Here is a 26,598-nt window from a genome sequence, read left to right as displayed (position 1 = left end):
GATTGTTGTATTGCCTTCTGCTTTGAACCCCGCCAGATGTGGTGTGATGCTTTTGGTGTATCAGTAGTGTAGAGTATGAATTGTCATGGCCGCACACTCCAGGAATTCTACAGCAGACTCACTCCTGGGTGAGGCTCGTCCGAGCATGTGGAGAGCGGCTGTAAGCCTGGTGGTGATTGAGTTCTGGAGGTTTTCGGCTGCCGGGCTCGGTTGGGGCGGGTAGGGGAACTCACCCGCCCCCTCCAAAAAGTTACCCTAGATGAGACAGCCTGGCATAGGGTCTGGAGGCATTTCTGCAATGTGTCGTTTGAAATCTGTCTTGAAAAAAAACCAAACCAGGGACCCTCTGCGCCTAAAGACTTTGATTCCAGAGATGTAACACATTCGGGCATCCAGCGCAGCATCCGATAGCAATGCACTGGGACTGCGAACTGGGCTACAACTCTGTGCTGCCGGGGGTGGATATTTTTCCTCCCCACCCTGTCTTCCTGCATAGAAAGCGGCGGGCTGGCGGCACCCACGTGGCAGGCGCCATCTTCTGTGACTCCAGACCCACAGGTATTCGGTTTTTACTTTTGGGGCTCCCAGGAACTCATGGGAAGGGGGCGTAACCGGCACGCCCTCGGCCCAGATAAATCCGGAGCCGCTGAGCGCGGATCAGACCCTCTGCGCCTAAAGACTTTGAATTCAGAGACTTCTTACAGCAATGCACTGGGACTGTGAGCTGGGCTATGTAATTTCTGGCAGAATTTTCCCTGGACTTTATACAGAAATCCAAAACCGCGCGGACGCAGCAGTATCCGCGCGACTTAACATTTATAATTGTCAGCAATGTGAAACAACGGTTCCTTTTGAACAGGTCTGACTTGGGGGGGAAACTCCAAATAATAACAGTAAGCTTTTGTTGAAATATTGAAGGTTTTTAATTTAGCAGCCACCTCTCTGGACTGTGAACTAAGCAAAAGCCCCACGCTGGCCGACGCGGCATGGCATGCACCATACTATGAGGCATGGGAAGGGGGATGAGGGGAAAAAAGAAAAAAAAAAAAAAGGAAAAAGGAAAAAAAAAAGAGAGAGAGTTATGTACTTGTAGCAGTGGGGCTACATATCTTTTCATTTCCAGCAATGAAAAATTAATTATCAAATGTAGTAGGTCTGTCTCTCTTGGGTGGAAACTCCAACAACTATAGTGAGTTTTGTTTTGAATTATGGAACATAATCAAGGTAAAGAGAAAATGAAGTGAAATTCATTAGTTATACAGTAGGGGTAGGGGGTGGGGGCAGGGGGTATACTGGGATTTTTGGTGGTGGAATATGGGCACTGGTGAAGGGATGGGTGTTTGAATATTGTATAACTGACATATAAACCTGCGAACTATGTAACTTTCCACATGGTGATTTAATAAAAAGTTAAAAAAATATAAAAAAAAAAAGAAAAAAGAAAAAAAAACCAAACCAAACCAGAAAGCACCTCCCAATTGCACTCAAGGATACTCCATCTCCTGGATCCTTCTAGTGCTCTCTGGGTGAAGAAGGGGCCGTATCACCTATTTTGGGGAGCACTGCCGCAGATTCTTTCTCCGCATTTGTTAAACATACTTAGCCCCTTTATTGGTGGTGCTCTGGGTGGAGTTGCTCTGGACTCAGGAACCACTCTTGGCAGTGCTCGAGGCACCATATTCAGTGCCAGGATCGACCTAGGGCCCAGCTGGGATTGGCTGTGTGCAAGGCAAGCTCTGTAACCCGTGTACCTCTAACCCGGGGGTCTAATGATGAATTCAGTGTGACCCCCCGTCCCTGTAGCACTTACGTTCTGGATGTTATGGTGGACTTGAGAGCTGGAGTTGGATGTTTTAGAAAACATTTCTGTACTCACAGTGAATATACCTGTTGATACTGGGAGCTTTTGCCTACTGTTAGTGTTGATAGGACAGAGAATACTTTTGGGCTAATTGGAGCGCTTACAGGGAGTTTGTTTTTGGAACTGATACTTGTGACATCTGATTTGGGTGCTTTCTCTGGTCTGAGAGGAAGTGCTCTGAGAATTGTGGTTTGAGTGTTGACTGAATTGTGGGCATCTGGGTGCTTTTCATTGATCTGTATGATCAGTATCTGCTCTGAGAACCTAGAGGCTATCTCCACTTAGAGAAGGGAGCCGGGCAGCGTTTGCATAATGGTGATGTCATCTAAGTTCAGATCTGCTTTGGCTCTCTTGCTAACCAGCCAGAGGGGGGCTGACCGTGATTATAAGACTGTTCTATCTGTAAGGCTTCAGATGTGGTCACTTTCCCCTTTCTGTGTCTCTAAACAAGCTTTGTGTGGGATCATGACCTGACTCTGGCTCTTCTTGGGAAATGGCAAGGCAGAATACAACACAAACTCTGAAGTGATTTCATTTAAAAATTACCTCCAGGGTTTCAAAACACTTTCTACCCAGTTCTTTGACAGTGAAGCGGCCACGAGCCAGCTGTCCCAGACCTGCCATTCTGTCCTCACTGTCCTGCGACCGCCACTCCTCCTCCTCCCCCGCCCATTATCCACTTGCTCAGGAAACTTGATTTTCTAAGTTCTTTAACATTTCAGCCCCACCACCTTGCTTCCTCCTTGCGGTGGAGCTGGCTCAAGGAGGAAGCAAGTTGGTGGGGCTGAAATGCTAGAAATCCCTCCAGCCTTCAGTCGTCTAACTCTCCTCGGAGTCTCTTTCCGTGTTTCCCAGTACCAGCAGGCAGCACAAAAGGGCTCTTGGAATTGGCGTCTTGAGAAAATTAGGTTGATATAATGCTGATTTAATTTTCTGAGCTCCAAATGATTTCCTTTAGACCCCTGCCTGGCAGAGGAGCTCTGTCAAGCAGATGGGGAGTCAGAGTGTCATTTTGGGGTTTTGAATGTAAACACCTTCAGCAGCTGTTACCTGGTTTTTGTCTGTTGCTGTTGTGGAAATGGAGCCAGCACCAGGGTTGTACCATTCTGGTTTGGGGTAGAGATGGTAGTTACATAAATGCAGGCCGGTTTGTAGATGTTACTGGCCATGGAGAATTGCCCTCTCAGAGATCTTTCTTTACCCTCCACTTATTATAACAGGCATTTCTCTCTAGCCCCTAAGGTTTTGTTTTTTTTTAATCTGTTTTCCCCTCAGGGACCAGAGTAGCAGCCAAGCCTGCAGGCTTGGTTTGTTTTTCAGGTGAGCTGAGACACCAGTGAGTCTCCAGCAGAGATGAGCTGGCTGGAGGCCCCCGGCACACGCCTGGGTTTGCTAGGGTCTCCCTCAGTGTCACTTGGATCAGGCAAGTGATAGAATAAGAACAGGAGGACTGGAAGTTTGGCTGACTGCAGAGGTTGGGAGGTGTGTGATGAGTAATTAGTGGGGATGAGATCTGTAAGTAGCTTTCTAGTTTTGCATGCTGTGGTAAAAAGAAAAAGGGGACTATGGTAAAGACAGTAAACTTCAGATGAGAATTAGAAGAGACAAAGGGAGGGCGGGAATTTAAACTCTTTGGTATTATATTATAAATCATTACATTTTTTTGAGAAATTTCTGTGCCTGGAGGTATTGTTGAGGTGAGAAAAACAGTAGGAAGCATAACAGGTGACAAAAATTGAATATAGATCTGTAAGTTTCAGTTCCGTCTTATAGGGGAAGTGCTTAGAAAGTGCTGAGAGGGGCTAGAACGATAGTACAATGGGTAGGGCATTTGCCTTGCACGCGGCCAACCCGGGTTCAAATCCCAGCATCCCATATGATCCCCTAGGAGTAATTACTGAGCACAGAGCCAGGAGTAACCCCTGTGCATCTCTGGGTGTAACCCAAAAAGGAAAATAAAAAAAGAAAAAAAAGTGCTGGAGAACCGAGTATGTATTAGATATCATATGCTCTAGTAGTTTATAATGCTCTTTGACATAGGCTACTTTATTTAATCCTGCGGCCGACTTGAGAAATGACCTGCATTAGTCCTAGTTTACAGTTGAGGAGGCTTGAGTGTAGACATCATTTGTGTGCCTGGCCTTGACTTAACAGCAGCTCGTGGGCGAGGTGAGAACTACAGCTGTCTTGGCTTGTGAGGGCCCTGTGTCTGGGGTCACAGATGAGATAATATGTTGGCCCTTTGTTAGGCGGGAGATGCTTTCAGTGCTTCATGTCTCTATTTCCCCAGTCTTCCTTTGGGCCAGTAACTCATCCAGTGAGATTGCAGCCTTGGGCTAGGTTAAGAACATTGCTTTTACCTCTTTCCGGTGTGTGCAGGCATGACCCTTGCCTTTTTTCCACTGTGCTGCCTTGACAGTGCTACACAGTAAATTATGGCAAAAGCCATTAGGTGTGGGGCTGGAGCAATAGCACATCGGGTAGGGCGTTTGCCTTGCACGCGGCCGACCCAAGTTAGATTCCCAGCATCCCATATGGTCCCCCGAGCACCGCCAGGAATAATTCCTGAGTGCAGAGCCAGGAGTAACCCCTCAGCATCGCTGGGTGTGACCCAAAAAGCCAAAAAAAAAAAAAAAGGCCATTGGGTGTGTGTATACAAATGAATATGTAGCACTGTCGTCCCATTGTTCATCAATTTGCTCAAGCAGGCACCAGTAACGTCTCCATTGTGAGACTTGTTGTTACTGTTTTTGGCATATCGAATATTCCAGGCTTTGCTGTGCAGGCGGGATACTCTCAGTAAATTGCTGGGCTCTTCAAGAGGGACAGAGGAATCGAACCCAGGTCGGCCGCATGCAAGGCAAATGCCCTACCCGCTGTGCTATTGCTTCAGTCATACAAATGAATATAATACCAATATATGGATAATTGATGCCCAGGAACAAAGAGTGCTGGGTGGTGTGGGGTCGTGGGTAGGGGAGAAGAAATGATATATCCCAGGATGCCTGGCTTGTCATAGGATGATGGAGTTTTAGTTCAGGTTATTTGCTCTAGTTACTTTTTTTCTTCTCTTATCTTTTTTCTTTTTTTTTTTTTTTTTTTTAGCTTTTTGGGTCACATCCAGCGATGCTCAGGGGTTACTCCTGGCTCTGCACTCAGGAATTACTCCTGGCTGGGGGACCATGTGGGATGCTGGGGATTGAACCTGGGTCGGCCACTTGCAAGGCAAACACCCTACCCACTGTACTATTGCTCCAGCCCCCAGTTGTTATTGCTGTGATAAAACTAGATAGCCTTGTCACCTAGAAACTGTATTGGGACATGACTGTTTCGATTTCTTTCGTATAACTGTTTCCTTACAGTTCTCTGATCTTTAGTGATTCCAGAACTCCAAGCATGGGGGCTGGAGAGATAGCACAGCGGGTAGGGCGTTTGCCTTGCCCGCGGCCGACCCGGGTTCAAATCCCAGCATCCCATATGGTCCCCTGAGCACAGCCAGGGGTAATTCCTGAGTGCAGAGCCAGGAGTAACCCCTGTGCATCGCCAGGTGTGACCCAAAAAGCCAAAAAAAAAAAAAACAGAACTCCAAGCATGCACTAAGCTATGTCACACCTGCACAGAGGGAAGACCCTGTGGTGCAGCCTCTTCTAGTTGGTGTTATCAGTGGTACATCGATCAAACTTCGGAAGATGTTAATAAAACGGGATTGGGTAAAGGATAGAGTAAATTAGAGCTTTGTCTTTGAAATTCTTCTGTAAGCCCAAAATGATTTCAAATGAAAAAAATCAAAGAAAATGAAAGCAATGAGGAGGAAGGAGGAGAAGGGAAGCAGAAGCTTGGCGTATGTGTGTGCCCCATTCAGCTCTTTTTTCTTCTCCCACCCCTGTTTTCCGCTTGCCTTTGCAGAGGCCTCTGGTAAAGGACCGAGAAGCAGAACTTCTGTACTTTGCTGACGTCTGCGCAGGCCCAGGCGGCTTCTCAGAGTACGTGCTGTGGAGAAAGAAGTGGCATGCCAAGGGCTTTGGAATGACTTTGAGGGGCCCTAATGACTTCAAGCTAGAGGACTTCTACTCGGCCTCCAGCGAGCTCTTCGAGCCCTACTACGGTAGGGATACTGAGGGTCCAAGGTTCTATGAGGGACAGTGCTCTGTGGGGACTCAGTGATTATTCACTTGCTGGTTTTCTTTCCTTAGGTCTCTGAGCCCGAGATTCTTGTCCATGTCATAAGCATCTCAACTCCCTCTAGTGTCTGCTTTTCCCATAGGCTTGCAGGATCCACTTGAACTCCCCAGTGAGGAGACCTGCACCAACACTGCATTAATTAGTCTTCCCTCCTTTGTGGTGAATAGGAGATGATGAGACTGCCTGGTCCTCAGTGACGACCCTGTGCCCATCTCCAGTCCTCTGTGTCAAGCCTGGCACTGTTGGATAGCAGACAGATCCGTGCCTGCACAGTAGCGTCCCCTCCCCCGCTTCCCCGCGCCCCCCTCCCCCCCCGCCCCCGCCCCTGCCTTGACTTTTATGATTGGCAGCAAACCTTTTTCTTTTTGGTTCACACTGGGTGATGCATGGGAATTACTCGGGGCAGTGCTTGAAGTAATGGGATGCTGGGAATCAAACCTGAGTTGGCTGTGTGCAAGGCAAATGCCCTACCCGCTGTGCTGAAGCTCCAGCCCTGAAGTCCTTTCTTAATAGTGCTTGTTCACTATTTAGACTCGTGTTAGTGAGTCTGTTAAAAGCACCTATTCAGACAGGTGCTTTCAGTGCTTCGTTAGCTGGCAGCAGGCCTCCTGCTCCAGCTGGTGACTTTCAGTGGATAGCTCCTGTTTAACTCATGGTTATGGTCGTAGAGCTCTGCTTTCTGTCTCTGGGCCCAGAACTGCACGAGAGGCTCTGTAGTGAGTTGCTCCTCACAGATGTTCCTCCTGGGGCCCAGGGCCACCTGCTACCTGTACACACTGTTTCCCAGATTGTGCTCGTCTCAGCTCTGGGGACACAGGGGACAGATGGGCTAACTGTGACTCTTCTGTCCTGCCAGGCGAGGGTGGGATCGATGGAGATGGAGACATCACTCGCCCAGATAACATCTCAGCTTTTAGAAACTTTGTGCTGGATAACACAGATCGCAAGGGTGTCCACTTCCTGATGGCCGATGGGGTAGGTGACTTATTTTTCTTAGGGTGAAACTTTAGGGATTTTCTGGTTACAGCCTTAAGGATTTATTACTGTCTTTTCTTCTTTTTTACCCCCCTGTTTTTGAGTCATACACTCCGGTGTTCAGGGATCGCTGCTGGCAGGGCTCCAGGGACCAGATGGGGTGCCAGGGATCAAACTGGGGTCAGCTTTATTGCCTTACTGCACTATCTCCCTGCACATATGTTTTGTTGTATTTGATTTAATAGAGGCTCCTTCTGGATCATAGTGGCAGAGAGTGATATATTTTTATTCTTTCATACATATTTGTGTTTATTTGCTTAATGATTTGGGGGTCTCTGAGTCCCCAAAGGGGTACAGGACCCCACTGGAAATTCTCAGCGAATCAGACCAGCTGTTCCCTGCAAAGGCCCAAGGATGTGGTGCTGCTGGGGCTCACTCAGGCCTCCCTGGTGGGTCTGGGGGCCTCCAGGAATACAGGGGACCCTACAGTACTGCAGGTCGGACTCGGCGCACATATTAGGCAAATAGACTACTTAGCTCTGTGTACATACTTGAAATGACTTTATAAAGTCTCTGGGCAATTTTGTGATAGAGATAACTTTGGGGGCATGTGAACCTTTTTAGCTCACTTCTTCAAAGGTGCCTTCTTTGGTGGTGCCTTCTTTGGAGGATGCCTTCTTTGGTGCCTTCTTTGGAGGATGCCTTCTTTGGTGCCTTCTTTGGAGGATGATGACCAAAATGAAATAGGCCAAACTGTCTGGGGAGAACATCTCCATCATTCATCCATGGGGTACTGTTTTGGGCAGAGGCTATTCATAGTGGTGACTTCTAAGTCTCCTGAGAGGCTCACGGAGGACCATGTCACCAAAGGCAGCCCTTCCTGGGAATCTGTAGCCGGCTCTGGTTGCAGCCTGCTCATCCAGCAGCTCTGGGGAGCCCCAGTAACTCTGACCTCCTCAGCAGTCAGTCCCAGACTATGCTCGTCTCAAGAGTAGGAAGGTTAAACTCTGCCGCCTGAGTTGTCAGTAGCTGCTGGCTCACAGACTGGTATGCGGGACGGGTGCTGCTCTGCAGGCGTGGAAAGGTGGAAGGGCACTGCTGAGGAGGAGGGCTGGAGAATGGTGAAGACTCGTGGAGGCTCCTTGAGTGGCTGCCCCACTCAAGAGGGAACCAGAGTGAAGGTGCCATGGCTCACCAAGGCCGGTGGCAGGGGAAGGAGGGACAGGGCAGGCACAGAACCCTGCGGAGTCGTGAATGCAGGACTGCCTTTCTGCAGTGTGCAGAGCTGACCTGCACTTTTCCCTAAGGGAAAGACCCTTATACACAGACGTGTGTTCCAGGAAGCACCTACAAGCAAGCCTGGAAGTCAGTGTCCTGCAGTTGTTATTTTGGAGTCAGCAGGGCCGAGTCAGGGAGGCCTGCCCTTGCTTGGCCCAGTGGATGGGGGCCAACCTCCTTCACTTTGTAAAATTACTGTGGTAAGAGATCGCACAACACAGAGCTGACCATCTGAACTCTTTGCGGGGAGCCTTGGCTTCCCGAGCAGTGTTGAGATCTGGGCTCCTTTCTAGCAGTGCTTGGTCAGCCTGGCCTTTCCCCTGGGATTCCCATATGGATTTTAAGTTTTTCTTGGTAATCTTTAAAAAGCAAACCTGGTTTCATAGCCTGTGAGTGATAGAACAAGAAAATTACTCTGATTTAGTAGTTGAACTTGGGTCTTTGTGGAGCCATTCGTCTACAGTGGAGCGATATGCCTGCTAAAAATTATTTAAACACCAAGCTAATGTCTTTAAGGAGATCCGTGGAAACAGTTCAAGAAATCTCAGTGAAAATTAAGTAGGGGTTCTTGATTTTTTTCCCTTTTTTGTTTAAATGGAGAGTTTGGGCCACACCCAGCGATGCTCAGGGGTTACTCTTGGTTCTGCATTCAGGAATCACTCATGGCGCCTGCCTCCAGGGACCCATACTGGGGTTTGAGCCCTGTTGGCTGCTTGCAAGGCAGACACCCTTCCCATCATGTTGTACTCTGACTCCAGCCCCTTTCTCTCTCTTTTTCCTTCCAACTTTTTTTATTGCTTGAGGTTCTGTGATTTGAAGTACACATTGTTGTTGTTTTGGGGCCACATTGGCGCTGCTTAGGGGTTACTCCTGGCTTTGCACTCAGGATTACTCCTGATAGTGCTTGGGGGACTGTATGGGATGCTGGGGATCAAACCTGGGTCAGCCGCTTGCAGAAGTTCTCCCTGCTATACTATGGCTCTGGCCCTAAAATACTGTTAATGATGGTTTCCTGTAAGTTCCCAAAGTATGCGGTGCTGTGCGATATGTGCATTTGGTGGCCTGGCTGCTCCGTCCTCCCCAGGCCTCCCCTGCATAGACAGGCAGCCACTGCGCGATGAAGAAATGGCCCGCTTCATGCAGAGCTACTAGCATCCTTACAGAACATCTGGGGGGTGGAGGTATAGAACCTAGGGACCTAGGTGTGAGTGAGCATTTACAGAGATGGACATTTGGCAGAGGCAATTCTCTTGGGGAAATTAACTCAAGGAGACACTGTCTCCCTAGGACGTCTGCATTGCTTTTGTCTTTCCCTCTTGTTGTTTATGTTAAACAGTTGTTTACTTTTTATCAGTACTTGATGTTGCTTGGATAAACACAGTAAGAGTCAAAGATCCCCAAACTTAGTTCTCTGGGCTTTGAGAGCAAGCAGGGCTTTACCGTTAACACCAAGACTAAGTCTCCTGAGGCCAGTTCAACTTGTCCTTTCCCATGGGGGTCCTGTCTCTTTAAGTCATAACAGCTTGCATCAAGACCATGCATTTCTGCTTTCTAGACTGTCCCATTTCGATGCTGTGGTGATTTCACCGCTCGTCTTGGGTCCATCCCAGTCCCACAGCAGGACCTCCCTTCTGGGATGTTAGGAACAGCAGCAACTGAAGCCCGAGTCAAGTAATTATGACCAATGCCCAGGAGTAGTTATATTTCAGTCAATCAACTCCCAAATATTAGAAGCATAGTATTAACGGTCTTTCTGTGTTTAACTAAAGAACACTGCCCTATAGTAAAATATAAAAAGACTATAGGGAAAATAGAGAAGCAGGTACAAATACACAGCACTTCAAATACAAAGCAGTACAAATACAAAGTCTAGAATTACCAGAAAGTTTTGGCTTATAAGTAATCAGGACTGACTTGGGGAACTGTGACAATGAGAGATAGAATACAAAGGAAAGGTTAAAGGCAAACCTTAACTAAGTTAGGGATGCTAGCAAGAGCACAGTAGGCTTCTCTGGGAGGAGGAAAAGGGGCAAGTCACTGATGAAGCCTGAAACTCATAGGTTTAATATCCCAGCAGTTTCCCATGCACATAATTCCACACTCCTCACCAGGGTACCCCCTCCCTCCACCAAGGACCACAGTGCCCCTTTTCCCTTCCCACCCGCCCCCCGCCAAAAAAGTTGTATCAGTTCTCTGGCTGTGTTATCTTTGGTCCTTTGTTGCCACCTTGCTGTGCTTCTTTAAATCCCACCTCTGAGAGAGATCATTCTGTATCCATTAGGGTAGGGATTCTCCTTAGTCTTCATTATTTCTTTTTCTATTTCTTTTTCGCACCTGACCCTTGTCTTTTCATTTTAGGGTTTCTCAGTGGAGGGGCAGGAGAATCTGCAGGAGATCCTCAGCAAGCAGCTGCTGCTCTGTCAGTTCCTCATGGCGCTGTCCATCGTCCGCACAGGTGACAGCCCAGACCTCATTGGCTACTCTCACCAGATAGGAGCATATATTCAGGCTCTGCCTTTGGAATTGGGCTGTGACTCATTGGTAGAGTCATGAGGTACCTCATGCACGCAGACACACATTTTCTGTTTCAGATGACATCAGAAGTTTTGGAAACTCTTATAGTGTCCCTGAAGTCCCCTCATACGCTGAGTCTTGCCTTAAAATTATCTCTGACTTCTGATTGGCCCAGATGCTGCGCCCTGACTTTGTCATGGATGCTCTAAGACTGCTGTCACTGCGCCGTAAAGTAGGGTCCATTAACTGCTCTGGGTACTTTCTCTGTAACCCAGGAGGCCACTTCATCTGTAAAACCTTCGACCTGTTCACACCGTTCAGCGTGGGGCTCATCTACCTGCTGTACTGCTGCTTTGAACGTGTCTGTCTCTTTAAACCCGTTACCAGCCGTCCTGCCAACTCAGAGAGGTGAGCTGTTTCTCTCTGTTTTAACAGACTAGCGGGCCGAGTGTCCAAATAGCAAATTCTCTCGCATGTCTCTGGCATGATCTCTTAGGCTACTTTGAAAACCTTGACTTAAAAGAAGTGATTTGAGCCAACAGGAGTCATGACCTGGAGGATACTGATTCTGGGATATGCTTGTTTGCCTCACCGGCTTTCACAGGCCTAACCAGAAAGAACTCTGGAGGAAGAGGCCAGGCACACAACAAGAGGATCTGTGGGCATCTCAGGGCACCACATATATTGTGTGATGTAGAGAAAACATAGTAAGGTAGAATTGCTAGGGTACAGATCCCTGGAGTGTTGGATTCATTGGGTCTGTGATTTAGCAGGCGTTGGTGATGCAGCTGGCATGGCACAGGGTAGTTAAAAGGCACGGCCATTTTACCCAGAGGTAAAAAGGAAGGGTTTGAGGCAAGCAAGGGTTTGCTATACAGTATCTGCTCTATTCTGTGTGCATCGACTAAGGCTGAACAGGGAGACTCCTCAGCTTCATGACTCAGTGAGCACTGGGGAGATGGGTGTGTGGGGAGTGATAACGGTATCTCCTTCCAGGTATGTGGTGTGCAAGGGCCTAAAGGTTGGCATAGATGACGTGCGGGATTACCTCTTCTCAGTGAATATTAAACTCAACCAGCTGGCAAACACCGATGCTGACGTGAACCTTGTCGTGCCCCTGGAGGTGATTAAGGGAGACCACGAGTTTACTGACTACATGATCCGGTCAAATGAAAGGTAAGTACACGGGAGCATTTTGCTGGCACTACTGAGGTATCAAAGAAAATGCAGGTGAAGAAGGGTAGAATGGCACTTGGTTTCACTTTGTCAACCTGAAAATTTGGCATCTGGATTTGGTCTTCTGATTGTAACGCCCCTGTGGGTACCTTGGGGGCTCTTGTCCTGTTCCCATACCTCATCCCTAGGTTGGTGGGTGTTTGGTGTAGCCTCCCTGTGAGAGCCTGTGTGATGGTGGACCCTGACAGAGCAGCTTCTTCCTGCGTCCTCAGAGGCAAGGGGAACTGAGTTTGTAAGAGTGCCTCCTTGTAGAGGCAGGGGATGCCTGGAAAGCAGGTATGCAACATGCTTTGGAAGTTCCCAGTACTGAAGTTCTTTCCAGCTGATGAGCACTCCCAGAGAGGTAATTTGAATGGTTTCTATTTTTTCTTAAAGAAAAAACCTTTAAAAACATTTTTACCCTATTAATGGTCATAATTTAAAGTTGTTATCTTTGGCTTATTTTTCTAAGTGGACGAAGATGATAGAAAATTTTTTTGAGTTGATTCAGAGAGATGCAGCAGTGAATCAATGGAAGTAATTTCTTAGGAGGCAGGACAGGTTGGAAAGGCCATTTTCAACGGTGTAATTCCAAATCTTCCAGGGACGTTTGATGGTATAAGTAGCCCTGGAGACTCATGGAAGTAGGGATCTGTATTCTTTGTTGCATTTTCCCATTTACCCATCATCTCAAGATATTTTGACATTCCATAGTACTGCTACAGAAGCTCTTTTGTCGTGATAGAAATAATTGGCACCAGGGTGGAATGGGTACTGATTTTTAGCATCTTACGGAGGGGAAAGCAGGCTTGACCTATCCTAGTATTAGCAAAGCTAGGGCTTTGTAACACTTCTGTACTTCTGTTTTCTGAGCATGTTGCTATGTGTAACAGATACAAAACTGGATTTCTAGGTGCTCCCATCACAGTGTTTAAATAATCCTAGAATCACTTTTGCTTTAAAAATTTTTTGGGTTGGGTTCCACACCCAGAGGTGCTTAGGGCTTATTGCTCCTGGCTGCGTGCTCCAGGATCACTTGGCTGTGTTTGGGGACAATCTGAGTCTGGAGATGGAACCCAGTAGACTGTATGAAAGGCAAGCACCCCACCTCTGTACGTATCTCTGTTGTTTCCCCACCCCTCCCCCATACATGCACTTTATTCAAATTTGACAAATGCATATGTCCATGGAGCTTCTATTTCTATTCAGATACAAAAACTTCCTGTTGTCTCAGAAGTTTCTTTGAGTCCCAACCCATCCCTGGAGTGACCTCTCCTCTGATGTTTATCATACATTTTACTTTCTAGAATGGAATCATACATGTGTCATTTTACCCCTGCACCACAGTGCTTTGAAGCTTACCCTTACGTTTGTCCTCTTTTTGTTGTTGTTGTTGAATGGTAATACCTGTTGTGTGGATATACCATAACTTATCTTTTCTTCTGAGGATAACATTTATGGCATGTCCAATTTGGAAGTATTACATACATAAAGATAGCATTCCTGTCAAGATTTGTGACACTCCTTGCATGTGACTGACCCTGGTCCATCCTCAGCACCGCCTGTGGTACCCTGGGTACCACCAGGAGCCTAAATACTACTGGGTCTGTTCCACGAACCAAAGAAAGGCATCTTTCTGCTTCATGAACAACAGTGACCTGTTGATATATTTAAATTTTTCTTTATTGAATCATAGTTTACAATAGTATTGTGGTTGCTATTTTATAGTTATAGTAACTATACTATAACTATAAATTATAAACTATAGACCACCAGTGTTTCAAGATCCCTCCACCACTGTCCGATGGTCCCCACCCAGATGATCCTTTCAGTATGCTATTTAGTTTCATAGTATTTTATTGAGAATTTTTTTGCATCTGTGTTCATCAGTAATTTTGGCCTGCAGTGTTTAGTTGTAGCCTTTTCTGGTTTGATATCAGAATAGTGCTAGTCTTATTTAATGAGTTTGGAAGCGTTTCATCCTTTTGGTTTTTGTTTGTTAGAGTTTGAGAATAATTGGTGTGTTATCTTTAAATGTTTGGTAAAATTGGTGAAGCCACCAGATCCTGGACTTTTTTCTGATGGGGTGGGAGGTTTTTAAGTTTCTGATTTGATTTAATTTGGCAAGCAACTTTTTTTCATATTTTCTTTCTTACTGATTCAGTCTTGGTAGTGTGTTTCTAATACTTTTTCCCTTTCTCATAGGTTGCCCAGTTTGTTAGCAAATAGTTATTTGTAGAAGTTTTTTATGATCCTTTGAATGTATGTTTTGGTTAATTTGGAATTTTTCTCCTTGTTTGATGGTTAGTCTAGCCAAGGATTTATCAGTTTTGTTTCTCTTTAGCAAGAGCCAGTTTTGTCTGGGGACCTGAAGCGATGGCTCAGAGGGCGGGAACACATGCCTTCCCCGAGGGTGTCCAGGCCCAGGCGCCAGTGTCTCCTGTGCTGCATGCTTCCCAGTGCACTCTGTGTTCCCAGAGTCAAAACAGGACTGATGTTTAGTTTGCTTACTTTTCAGTTGTTCGTCAGTTCTCTGTTTCATCTAGTTTTGCTCTAATTTTATCATTTCCTTACTTTAGCTTTGGGTAATCTTATTCTTTTCTTAGTTACTTAGGGTGTAGAGTTTGAGTTTGGATGTTTATTTGTGATCTTTATACTTATTTTTTTAATTGGTACTGGGAATGACACCCAGGGCCTCACACATCTTTTTTTACTTTTTAATGTAGGTCTTTATTGCTATCAACTTCCCGCTTAGAACTGCTTTTCCTGCATCCCATAAGTTCTGGTATGTTCTGTTTCCATTTTTGTCTCAAAAATTAAGAATTTTCCCTTTAATTTTTCTGACCCATTGGTTGGTTAGGAGAGTGTTATTTAATCCCATGTTTTCATGCATTTTTCAGTTTTCCTTTTGCTGAGTGGTTTGATGCCAGAATAGTGAAATGCAGCTTTGCAGCATGATCATCAGGGAAGGGGCATGGTGGAACTGATGGCGAATTGGTTTGTGGTCTAACTTGTAGTGTGTCCTAGAAAATGTTCTGTGTAAATGTGAGAAGAACATATTTTCCGCTGTTGTTGGATAATCCATAGTATTTTTAAATATGAAGATATTACATCCATCAGTTTTTCTTTTTAATGCCCTTGATATTTACTGATAATGTTTACTTCTCTTTTTTTTTCTTTTTGGGTCACACCCATCGATGTACAGGGGTTAATCTTGGCTCTGCACTCAGGAATTACCCCTGGTGTTCAGGGGACCATATGGGATACTGGGAATCGAACCCGGGTCGGCCGTGTGCAAGGCAAATGCCCTCCCCGCTGTGCTATCGCTCCAGCCCCTACTCCAGCCCCACATAATGTTTACTTTTTCTGAGTCCCACATTCCTTCCTGCAGAACACAGTGACTATTCAGAATCATTTCCTTTAATCTTGAAGAACCCCTGTCATACTATTTTTTGTATTTGTTATTTGTTTATGGTGTTTGGGCCATCCTTGGCGCTCAGGCTGTATTTCTGACTCTGGGCTTAGGGTCACTCCCCGAAGGGCTCAGACTGCACGAGGTGCTGGGGGTGGAATATGGATCAGCTGCCAGCAGGCAGGAGCCTTCCCTGCGGTACTCTCCAGTCCCCCGGGGTCCCGGTTTCACAGTGCAGGTCTATAGCAGACCAGCTCCGACCAACTCCTTGTATTTATTTGATTTGATGATTTTTTTTTTTCTTTTTTGGGTCATACCCGGCGGTGCTCAGGGGTTACTCCTGGCTCTGCACTCAGGAATCACTCCTGGTGGTGCTTAGGGACCATATGGGATGCTGGGTTGGCTGCATGCAAGGCAAATGGTCTACCTGCTGTGCTATTGCTCCAGCCCCTCCTTGTATTAATTTGAAAATGCATTTTCTTCTTCCATTTTTGAAAAATATTTTCATTGGATATAGAATTTGAGGTTAATTTTTTCATCTCAAAGATACTGTACCTTTTTTCTCCCTTGTTACCAATATGTTAGTGATATTCATAACACTTTTTATTGTCTAATTACATTACAGTCCTTGCAATATTTTCTTTTGCTTTTAGAATGTTGACTATGAGACGTGTGTGTGTGTGTATATATATATATGTATATATATATATATATATATACACACACACATATACACTGTCAATCACTGTCATCCCGTTGCTCATCGATTTGTTCGAGCAGGTACCAGTAATGTCTCCTTTTTTTTTTTTTTTTTTTGCTTTTTGGGTCACACCTGGCGATGCACAGGGGTTACTCCTGGCTCTGCACTCAGGAATTACTCCTGGCGGTGCTCAGGGGACCATATGGGATGCTGGGATTTCAACCCAGGTCGGCCGTGTGCAAGGCAAACGCCCTACCCGCTGTGCTATCTCTCCAGCCCCTGTCTCCATTTTTTTTACTTTGAGACTTCTTGTTACTGTTTTTGGCATATTGAATATGCCACAGGTAGTTTGCCAGGCTCTGCTGTGCGGGTGACATACTCTCAGTAGCTTGCCAGGCTCTCTGAGAGGGGTGGATGAATCGAACCTGGGTCGGCTGCGTGCAAGGCAAATGCCCTACCTCTGTGCTATTGCTACAGATATATTTATGTATTTTTTCTTACTGAGTTTGGGGCCAAATCCAGTGATGCTCAGAGGCTGTTTTGGGCTCTGTGCTCAGGAATCAGTCCTGGCAGTGCTCAGGGAGTGGTCTTGGGGATTAAACTAGGTCAGCCTCTTGCAAGGCAAGGGCCTTAACTTTCATACTGTCTCTCCAGCCCCAGTTATAATGTCTTTATATATGAGGGGTTTTTTTTTTTGGTATTGATTGTGCTTAGGGTTCTTTTGATTTTGGATTGACTTTATTCATCAGTTTGGGAAAGCATTTGGCTGTTCTCTTGTTGGTATTTTTGTGGTGTTGTTTCCTTTGCTTCTGGAATTTCAGTTACATTTTATGTTGAATTGTTATTGTCCAGAACTTAGATGCTTTGTTATATTTTCCTCCCTCTATACGTTTCATTTTGTGTTGCTTTTTGTTGTTTTTTCTTTTGGGGCCACCCACCCAGCTATGCTTAGGTGTTACTCCTGGCTCTACATTCAGGAATTACTCTGATAGTGCTCATGGAACCATATGAGATACCAGGGGTCAAATCCGAATTGACTGATGCAAGGCAAGCGCCTTACCCACTGTACTATCTCTCTGGCCCAGTTTGGGTTTCTTGTGTGTTTTTTTTTTTTTTTTTTTTTTTTTTGCTTTTTGGGTCACACCCGGCGATGCACAGGGGTTACTCCTGGCTCTACACTCAGGAATTACTCCTGGCGGTGCTCAGGGGACCATATGGGATGCTGGGAATCGAATTCGGGTCGGCCACGTGCAAGGCAAAAGCCCTACCCACTGTGCTATTGCTCCAGCCCCTCTTGTGTGTTTTGTTATTGTTGTTATTGCTGTTTGTTTAGGGGTCACACTGACAGTGCTCAAGACTTACTCTGCACCAGGGATCACTCCTGGCAGTGCTCAGGGGAACCACATGGGTGCCAAGGATTGAAACTGGATTGGTCTTGTGTAAGGGAAGCAGCTTGCCTGCTGTACTGTCTCTCTGGCCCCTCAGTTTAGATTTCTGTTGACCTGTCCTGAAGCTCACTTTCATCTTTCCCATCTTTGTTCAGGCTGCTGCTCATCCCATTAAAAGAATCATTTTTACTTTACTACAAAGCAGTAACAATTAAAACAGCATGGTACTGGAACAAAGGCAGAGCCGTAGACCAATGGAACAGGGTGGAATATCCCTACACACAACCCCAAATGTATGACCATCTAATCTTTGATAAGGGAGCAAGAGAAGTGAAGTGGAGCAAGGAAAGCCTCTTTAACAAATGGTGCTGGCACAACTGGACAACCACATGCAAAAAAATGGGTTTAGACCTTGAACTGACACCATGCACAAAAGTCAGATCAAAATGGATTAAAGACCTTAACATTAGACCACAAACCATAAGGTACATTGAAGACAAGGTCGGCGAAACCCTCCACGATATTGAAGATAAGGGTATCTTCAAAGGTGACACGGAACTAAGCAATCTAGTAAAAACAGAGATCAACAAATGGGACTACATTAAACTAAAAAGCTTCTGCACCGCAAGAGATACAGTGACCAGAATACAAAGACTATCCACAGAATGGGAAAGGATATTTACACAATACCCATCAGATAAGGGGTTGATATCAATGGTATATAAAGCACTGGTTGAGCTCTACAAGAAGAAAACATCCAACCCCATCAAAAAATGGGGCAAAGAAATGAACAGAAACTTTACCAAGGAAGAAATACGAATGGCCAAAAGGCACATGAAAAAGTGCTCTACATCACTAATCATCAGAGAGATGCAGATCAAAACAACCATGAGATACCACCTCACACCACAGAGACTAGCACACATCCAAAAGAACAAAAGCAACCGCTGTTGGAGAGGATGTGGGGAGAAAGGGACCCTTCTTCACTGCTGGTGGGAATGCCGACTGGTTCAGCCCTTCTGGAAAACAATTTGGACGACTCTCAAAAAATTAGATATTGAATTCCCATTTGACCCAGCAATACCACTGCTGGGAATATATCCCAGAGAATCAAAAAAGTACAATCGAAACAACATCTGCACATGTATGTTCATCGCAGCACTGTTTACAATAGCCAGAATCTGGAAAAAACCCGAGTGCCCCAGAACGGATGACTGGTTGAGGAAACTTTGGTACATCTATACAATGGAATACTATGCAGCTGTTAGAAAAAAGGAGGTCAAGAATTTTGTAGTTAAGTGGATGGGCATGAAAAGTTTCATGCTGAGTGAAATGAGTCAGAAAGAGAGAGACAGACATAGAAAGATTGCACTCATCTATGGTATATAGAATAACAGAGTGGTAGACTAACACCCAAGAACTGTAGAAATAAGTACCAGGAGGTTGACTCCATGGCTTCGAGGCTGGCCTCACGTTCCGGGGAAAGGTCAACTCAGAGAAGCGATCACCAACTACATTGCAGTCGAAGGCCATGTGGGGGAAGGGAGTTGCGGGCTGAATGAGGGCTAGAGACTGAGCACAGCGGCCACTCAACACCTTTGTTGCAAACCACAACAGCTAATTAGAGAGAGAAAGCAGAAGGGAATGCCTTGCCACAGTGGCAGGGTGGGGTGGGGGGGAGATGGGATTGGGGAGGGTGGGAGGGACACTGGGTTTACGGGTGGTGGAGAATGGGCACTGGTGAAGGGATGGGTTCCCAAACTTTGTATGAGGGAAGTGTGAGCACAGAAGTGTATAAATCTGTAACTGTACCCTCACGGTGATTCTCTAATTAAAAATAAATAAATTAAAAAAAAAAAAAAAAAAAAGAATCATTTTTATAATATTTTATATTTGCTGTTTTGAAATAGATTCTGTATCTTCACTGATGTCCATCTTTTTATGCTTGTTGTGTGCTTTTAATATGTTGATCACAATTAACTTTGGGTCTCCCAGGCAGTGCTTGGGAGGCCTGGGGGCTCCTCTTGGTGACGCTTAGCCAAGTAGGCCAGCAGCTCAGGACACGGAGCTGAAAATGCCCTGCTGCATGGGCCCTGCAGTGGTCGGGCTACCCAGGCCTCCTTAGTGTGTTCGGGGACCTCCTGGCCACAATCAGCAGTGCTCTGGGGCCTCCAGGACTGCGCCAGGTGATGCTGGGGGGACCATGTGGTACAAGAATCAAATTGGGGTCAGCCACATGCAAAGCTTGTTTTTTAGTCCTTGTACTATCAATCTCTCTAACTGTATAAAGCTTATTTTTGGAGGCTTCAAACAGTGCTCAGAGTTTTCAGGCTTCTCCTGGTGACACTTGGCCAACCAGGCAGTCCAGTGCTTTGAGTCACCAGAGCAGTCCAGCTTGGAGTGGGCACACCTGGTAGTGCCTGGGGGTCTGTAGTGCCATCAGACTTGGGTCCCTGAGCACGGGGACATCACAGTCACATTTATTTAAAGGCCCTGTCTGCCAGCTTCAGCATTTGTATCCTCTCTGGGTCTTCTCTTGGACCCTTTCCCTCTTATTTACAGGTGGCATTTTCTTCTTTTATAATGCTGCATCCTATTTACTTATAACTTTATTTTTAAATGAAATGTTAGGCACTTTCTGTAAGAGAACACGTGGAGATAGAGGAGAAAGAGCAGGTGTTGTTATAGGTGGCCTGAGTCATTGTTAATCTCTGTAGAGCTGGTTCACAGCCATTTGAAGAATGGGATTGGGCCTGTGGGGGCTCCTGCCCCGTCCGTCCTTGGCCGCCAGCAGCCTTCGCCCGGCAGTCACTCGGGGCTGTAGTGGAAGCGGTGTCAGCCGCCAGTGCTCCAGCTAAATCTCTGTTTTGATTGTCTTTTTTTGGTACACCTCCTGAGATTAAACCTGGTTTTTATTTTGTTTTATTTATTTATTTTTGTCTTCTAGCCATTGCAGTCTGCAGATCAAAGCTCTGGCCAAAATTCATGCCTTTGTACAAGACACGTGAGTGTTGCCCATTTTCCAGAATCCGCCAAGGGCCAGGGAAGGTCTTTTTGTTTTGCTCCTCCTCTTGGGCTCTGCCTTTGTACTTACCTCACACTGCTGAGGGTTGTGAAGGCTGCCTGAGAAGAATTCTGGCATGAACCTTCCCCTCGAATGTTTTGAGGAGATAGAGGGACTAGGATCAGACTGTAGAAAAAGTGACTAGCAGGGTAGTGCGACAAGGGATCTAGAGTAGCATAGCACGAGGAGGAACTATCCAGAGGAGCCAAAGAGGAGAAATAGGAACGAGGAAGGCAAACCTCTGAAGGAGGGGTGGAAGTTGCTTGACTCCCTGGGGAAGAGTGGGCTGAGCCCACAAAGGTTTAGAGGAGGGTGTGTGGGAGTCCTGTTGTCGAGGATGGTTGGGAGGGCTGTTTTTTTTTTCCCCCCTTTTGGGTCACACCCAGTGATGCTTAGGAGTTACTCCTGGCTTTTCACTCAGGAATTACTCCTGGTGGTGCTCAGGGGACCATACAGGATGCCCGAGATTGAACGGTGGTCAGCTGCGTGCAAGGCAGATGCCCTCCCCGCTGTGCTTTGGCTCCTGCCCCCTCCAGAATGCTGTTGAGATGGGGGAAAGCCGTCCGTCTGAGCGCCCTGTTTAGGCGACAGCACCATGTGAACAGTGCAGGCATCCAGGGCTCAGAGCAGCATGAGCACGGAGGTTCCTTCATGCAGGCCCCTGTGGGATTTTGGGAATTAAACCTTTGTGTCTCTTTGGATTTTAATCTTTTGCTGACTTCATTTCCCCAGAACCCTGAGTGAGCCTCGGCAGGCAGAAATCCGGAAAGAGTGCCTCCGCCTTTGGGGGGTGAGTCTCCCTCGGGTGCATGTTGTCAGGGCAGAGAAGCGTGGGAAAGCGTGGGATGGACCGACCCCGCACTGTCACTTCAGGGTCTCCCCTCTTGAAAGTGTCTGCTATCCCTGTAGCATTTCAGGGCTGTCTCCGCATCGCGGGGGATCATGTTCCCGGCCCTTTCACTGCCAGGTGGTCCCGGCGTCTGGCTCAGAAAGGAATGGCCTCATTTTGCTGCCGCCGAGAGTCCCCCGGGAGGTGTCCCCCTCAGTGTGCTGCTGGGGTCCTGAGGGGAGCGACCGCCAAGTCACCCACCCTCACCCCTTTCTACCTTCTTGCTTTTTTTCCTAATCTTAAAAAAGCATTACTAGTTTTATTTACTTTTGGCTTCTTGGGTCACACCCAGCCATACTTAGAGATTACTTCTGTCTCTGCACTCAGGAATTACTCCTGGTGTTGCACAGGGGTATGTGGGATGCTGGGGTCACACCCCGGTTCACTGTGTGCAAGGCAAATGCTCTGCCCGCTGTCCTGCCCTCTGGCCCCTCCTTGTGCTGTCTTTATTACGTGTCATTTCCTCTTCCCAGTCCAGTCTGCCATGGATGTTCACACGAGCCGCGTTAGTCGGGGTCTCTTCCCTCTGGAGAACAGCTCTTGCCGTCTTTGTTTCAGATTCCAGACCAGGCCCGTGTTGCTCCTTCTTCCTCAGACCCAAAATCTAAGTTCTTTGAGCTAATTCAGGTAAGTTTGGTGTCTGGGGGGAATAAAAAGAGAGGCTTAAAAGTGGAGCTCCCAAATCCTGAGAGAGCTTTTTTCAGGCACTGCCCAGGCTCCAAGGGGCGGGATAGAGGCCGGCACAGGTGAGAGCCTTTGCTGTAGGATCTCGAGTCCCCAAGAGCTTGATGCTGCCTGAAAATTCTTTTTTTTTTTTTTTTTTGCTTTTTGGGTCACACCCAGCAATGCTCAGGGGTCACTCCTGGCTCTGCACTCAGGAATTACCCCTGGCCGTGCTCAGGGACCATATGGGATGCTGGGGATCAAACCCGGGTCAGTTGTGTGCTAGGCAAACGCCCTGCCCTCTGTGCTATCGCTCCAGCCCCAGCCTGAAAATCCTTAAGATGTGTTGTCCTCAGCACTCCGTCCAGGCAAGGATCGACACTGGCCACCCCATCCCGGCTGGCTCAGACCCAGCTCCAGGGGAGATGTGAGGTGTGGGATGACCATAGACAGGGGAACTGGTGTGCAGGGCCAGAACGGGTTGCCGGGGGAGCTCTGTCACTGAGACCAATTTCTCCCCAGCTTTCCTGTCCTGGTGAGAAGGCCCTCAGAATACGGTCCTGTTGGCCTACCACCTGGTTTCCATGCTTTCCTTGGTCTGGAGAGACAGCCCAGCCAGCGGAGTGATGCTTTGCATGCAGGCGTTTGGAGAGCTGGGTCTGATCCCTGGCAGTGGCCCACTGCCAGGAGTGAACGCCTTATCCTTCAGTCCCCGAATCTCACAAATCGTACACCAGCCACTGAGTGTGACTTCATAATAAAAAGGAATTGTGCTGGAATGATAGTATAACGGTAGGGTTCTTGCATGCGGTCAGCCCAGGTTCAGTCACCAGTACCCTGTGTGGTTCCCTGAGTGTAGCCCTGATGTGGCCCAACCTCCCACCCCACAAGCAGATAAACAAACCAAAAAATACGTAGGTATATGCCAGAGACATACAGTGCTTGCCTCGCACACAGCCACCCCCAGGCTCGATCCCAGCATCACATATGGTCCCATGAGCACCACCAAGAGAGATTCCTGAGTGCAGGGCCAGGAGTAACCCCTGAGCATTTCCAGTGTGGCCCCAAAACAAAAACTATATGTATTTATATCTCTATATATCTATATAAAGAATAAAATAAAATCTGGTCCAGATTAGGTTTTGTGAGATTCAGGGACTGAAGAATAAAGTTCAAAATGACCTTAAAAGGATAGTGTGTGAGGGGCTGGAGCGATAGCACAGCGGGTAGGGTGTTTGCCTTGCACACGGTCGACCCGGGTTCAATTCCCAGCATCCCATATGGTTCCCTGAGCATCGCCAGGAGTCATTCCTGAGTGCAGAAGAGCCAGGAGTAACTCCTGTGCATCGCCAGGTGTGACCCAAAAAGCAAAAAAAAAGGATAGTATGTGAAAAGTAAAAATCTTTGCTAGAGAAAAAAGGATAGTGTGTACATTTTTCTGATTAGGGGATAAATCACTTTAGACCCAACTGCTGGTGAGTCCTTAACCTCCGTTTCAGGAAGGGGGGACGGCCATTATATTCTGGCGACATTTCCTTCTAGTCCTGGGAAATGGAGATGTCCTTGGGAATTGAGCATTCTTTCCCAGCGTCCAGTAGTAGGCCCTACAGAAACACTCCAGGCAGATGGAAATAGACCCTATTTCCCACATGCGTAGGCGTAGGTGCCCGGGAAGGGGGGTTTCAGAGAGCAGGTGTCTTCTCTCCCTTGCCTGTCCTGCTGCCCCGGCCCTGAACAGGTGCCCCTCCCGAGTGCCTGCCCTTCCGCTCAACCCAGCCCTGTTTTCTCTGCCCCGGGCTGCAGGGCACTGAGATCGACATCTTCAGCTATAAGCCCACGCTGCTCACCTCGAGGACCCTGGAGAAGATCCGCCCAGTGCTCGACTACCGTTGCATGGTGTCTGGCAGCGAACAGAAATTTCTCCTCGGCCTGGGGGTAAGACTTCACTGGCTTCCTCCCTAGCTTGGGATGGCGGCATCTGTGGCAGCCTGGGCAGCTGCCTGGCACTCTGTGTGTTCTCAGGGCACCAGGGAGCAGGGATTTTGACATCAGGGAAGTGTTTCTTGAAATCCCATTTCCTCTTTTTCTGAGTTAGCTGTCTCCCTCCCTCCCTCTTGTTTGCTGTTCATCTCCGTGTCTTGCTCAAAGGACTAGTGCCTCTGTTCTTGTGATACGGAATTTTTTAGACTAGCAGGATGGTTAGCAGGTGAATCTGCCTTGAGCCTATGCAACCATTTCTTTGCAGCATCAAAACCCGATATCAGCTGTATCTGACACCACCTGGTGTCACGGAAGGGAGGGAAAGGTCTGATAGTTCTGTTTTGACATCACTGGATGGAGTCATTGCTCACTCTCCATAATCTCACTCATCTTTCTGATTAATTTTTATCTCTCACTTTCTCTGTGCTTTCTCCCACTTGTCTTTTTTCTCTTTCTCTCCCCATCTTTGCTTTCTGAATCTGGACCCATCCCCAACTCAGACATATAGTAAGCTGAAGTGTTTGGGTCCCTACCCAGAACCTTTGGCATGGTGTCCTGGGCTGTTGTGTACAGAGAGGACTGATCAGTGGGGGACACCGTTATCACCACAAAATAGAACACTTGCTCTCTCCTAGGCATTTTCTTCTACCATCCCCAGCCTCATCGACTTGTAATCACCAGCTAAAAGTCATTCTGAGAACCAAGGTCCCACCTGTCTTGCTAATCTAGCCCTGTCTCTTTGTCCCATAGAAGTCCCAGATCTACACGTGGGATGGCCGCCAGTCAGACCGCTGGGTCAAGCTGGACCTGAAGACAGAGCTACCCCGGGACACTCTGCTCTCTGTGGAGATTGTCCATGAGCTGAAAGGGGAGGTCAGAGGTGGTTCTGCTCTTATGTTCTGGCCCTGCAGCTAGGGTCCAGGCTGCACTGAGGCTGGCCCTTTTCCTGGAGCTAACGGGGTCCAATGTATGTGGTGCTTGGCACTGCCAGGGTTGGGGAAGGCTTTGGAATTAATAGCCTTCTTCTTGAGGAATTGTTCTAAGCCCTGGCTTCTTAAACTGGACTGTGATCCCATTGGAGACTGTAGGATGCGGGGAGGGTTAGGGCTAGGGTTTGGCCACAAGTAAAAGGCCAACAACCAGAATAATCCAGTCAACCTCACAGATAAGCCTGGGTATTTCTGGCAGTACTTACCCATGTCACTTTTCTCAGGTGAAAAGGGTCACAAGTGGATGACATTTGAGAAGCCCTGATTGTGTGTGTGTGTGTGTGTGTGTGTTTCTCCGCATGTCTAAGGGATTTGTTATTTCTCGCAAACACAGGGTATGACAACCATTAGGATGATATCTAGGACAGAGATGGGTTGCCAGTTGGCAAAGAGCAGGAAGCCAGGCCCTGGCAGCCGTGTCACTAAGATGAGGTGCAAGAGGGACATTTCCCTGCTCAGAAGCCTGGACCCCTTCTTGGTGCTGAAAATCAGCTGGGAGGGAGACCCAAGAGGCCACTAGGCAATACCACGTGGCGCCGGCAGAGGGGGCTGCAGTGGGCCGGCTCATGAGCAGTGCGTGTGTTCCTCTAGGGGAAGGCCCAGCGGAAGATCAGTGCGATCCACATCCTGGATGTCCTCGTGCTCAATGGCAGTGACGTGCGGGAGCAGCACTTCAACCAACGGTCTGGCCTGGGCCCTGAGGTCCGGGCGGGTGTGCAGGGCGACTATGGCTGCTGCGAAGAGGGAGGGTGTTTCCTCAGGAGTGTTAGGCATGGGTGGGCCTGTCTGCAGTCAGTTCCTGCACTCCCCCAGGGTGACTGTTTTGGTGGCTGTATGCTTCACAGTTGCTCAGGGGCTCAGGGGCCAGAGAGATCAGGCAGGGGCGAAGGTGCTTGCCTTGATCCTCTGCCCTGTGTCACCCCCAAGCTCTGCTAGGAGTGACCCTGAGCATCTCCATGCGTGGCCCGGCCTCAGCCCTCACAACAGCAGCAACAAAACCCACCACAGATGCAGCTGAGTCAGAAGTCACCACCTAGCCAGAGGGATGTGCCTAACGGGGGCACTGCCGCGTGACGGGGCTTCTGGGGAGACAGGGCACTGACCCGAGCAGCTCCATCTCGGTCGGGGTTCTTCACTGGTATCGCAGACATGCCCTGTTGGGCTGGGCTGCCAGTGCTGGTGCACTTACCTGGCTCTCAGAGACTCTTTGAATTGTAGAATCCAGCTTGCCGAGAAGTTTGTGAAAGCTGTCTCCAAGCCCAGTCGGCCTGACATGAACCCCATCAGGTGAGCATGTGGTCTGTCCCCGGAAGCCCTGCGGTGTTCCTTCCTGTCTGTGGAGGGAGCGCCGGCAGGGGTCCAGCTCCCGGGCCTCACTTCCTTTAGGCTGCACATGGTTGTGGCAGCACTGACACCCAACCATGAGGTCACGCCTCGCCTGTTTGCTTCAGGTAAGGCAGGCAAGCTGAGGGCGCTCGGGCGTTGAAA

The 26,598-nt window shown here is 47.7% G+C and overlaps 1 protein-coding gene across 3 annotated transcripts in view; it reads left to right on the top strand.

Moving 5' to 3' along the window:
* Positions 1-26,598, top strand: part of CMTR1 (cap methyltransferase 1) — a 50,399-nt gene that overhangs the window by 20,129 nt on the left and 3,672 nt on the right. For all 3 annotated transcript variants that reach the window (XM_055138518.1, XM_055138519.1, XM_055138517.1), the window contains 12 exons: positions 5,768-5,966; positions 6,900-7,018; positions 10,655-10,751; positions 11,086-11,218; positions 11,807-11,986; positions 20,473-20,529; positions 21,322-21,379; positions 22,037-22,105; positions 23,945-24,076; positions 24,872-24,994; positions 25,702-25,793; positions 26,329-26,397. In XM_055138518.1, coding sequence (XP_054994493.1) covers positions 5,768-5,966; positions 6,900-7,018; positions 10,655-10,751; positions 11,086-11,218; positions 11,807-11,986; positions 20,473-20,529; positions 21,322-21,379; positions 22,037-22,105; positions 23,945-24,076; positions 24,872-24,994; positions 25,702-25,793; positions 26,329-26,397 — 1,328 coding nt within the window. The remainder of the gene's footprint in view (positions 1-5,767; positions 5,967-6,899; positions 7,019-10,654; positions 10,752-11,085; positions 11,219-11,806; positions 11,987-20,472; positions 20,530-21,321; positions 21,380-22,036; positions 22,106-23,944; positions 24,077-24,871; positions 24,995-25,701; positions 25,794-26,328; positions 26,398-26,598) is intronic.

This window comes from Sorex araneus, chromosome 5 (assembly GCF_027595985.1).
Source record: "Sorex araneus isolate mSorAra2 chromosome 5, mSorAra2.pri, whole genome shotgun sequence".
In the NCBI taxonomy this organism is placed as follows: domain Eukaryota; kingdom Metazoa; phylum Chordata; class Mammalia; order Eulipotyphla; family Soricidae; genus Sorex; species Sorex araneus.
Note: the sequence above shows the minus strand (reverse complement) of the source record. Positions and strands in the feature narration are given on the sequence as shown.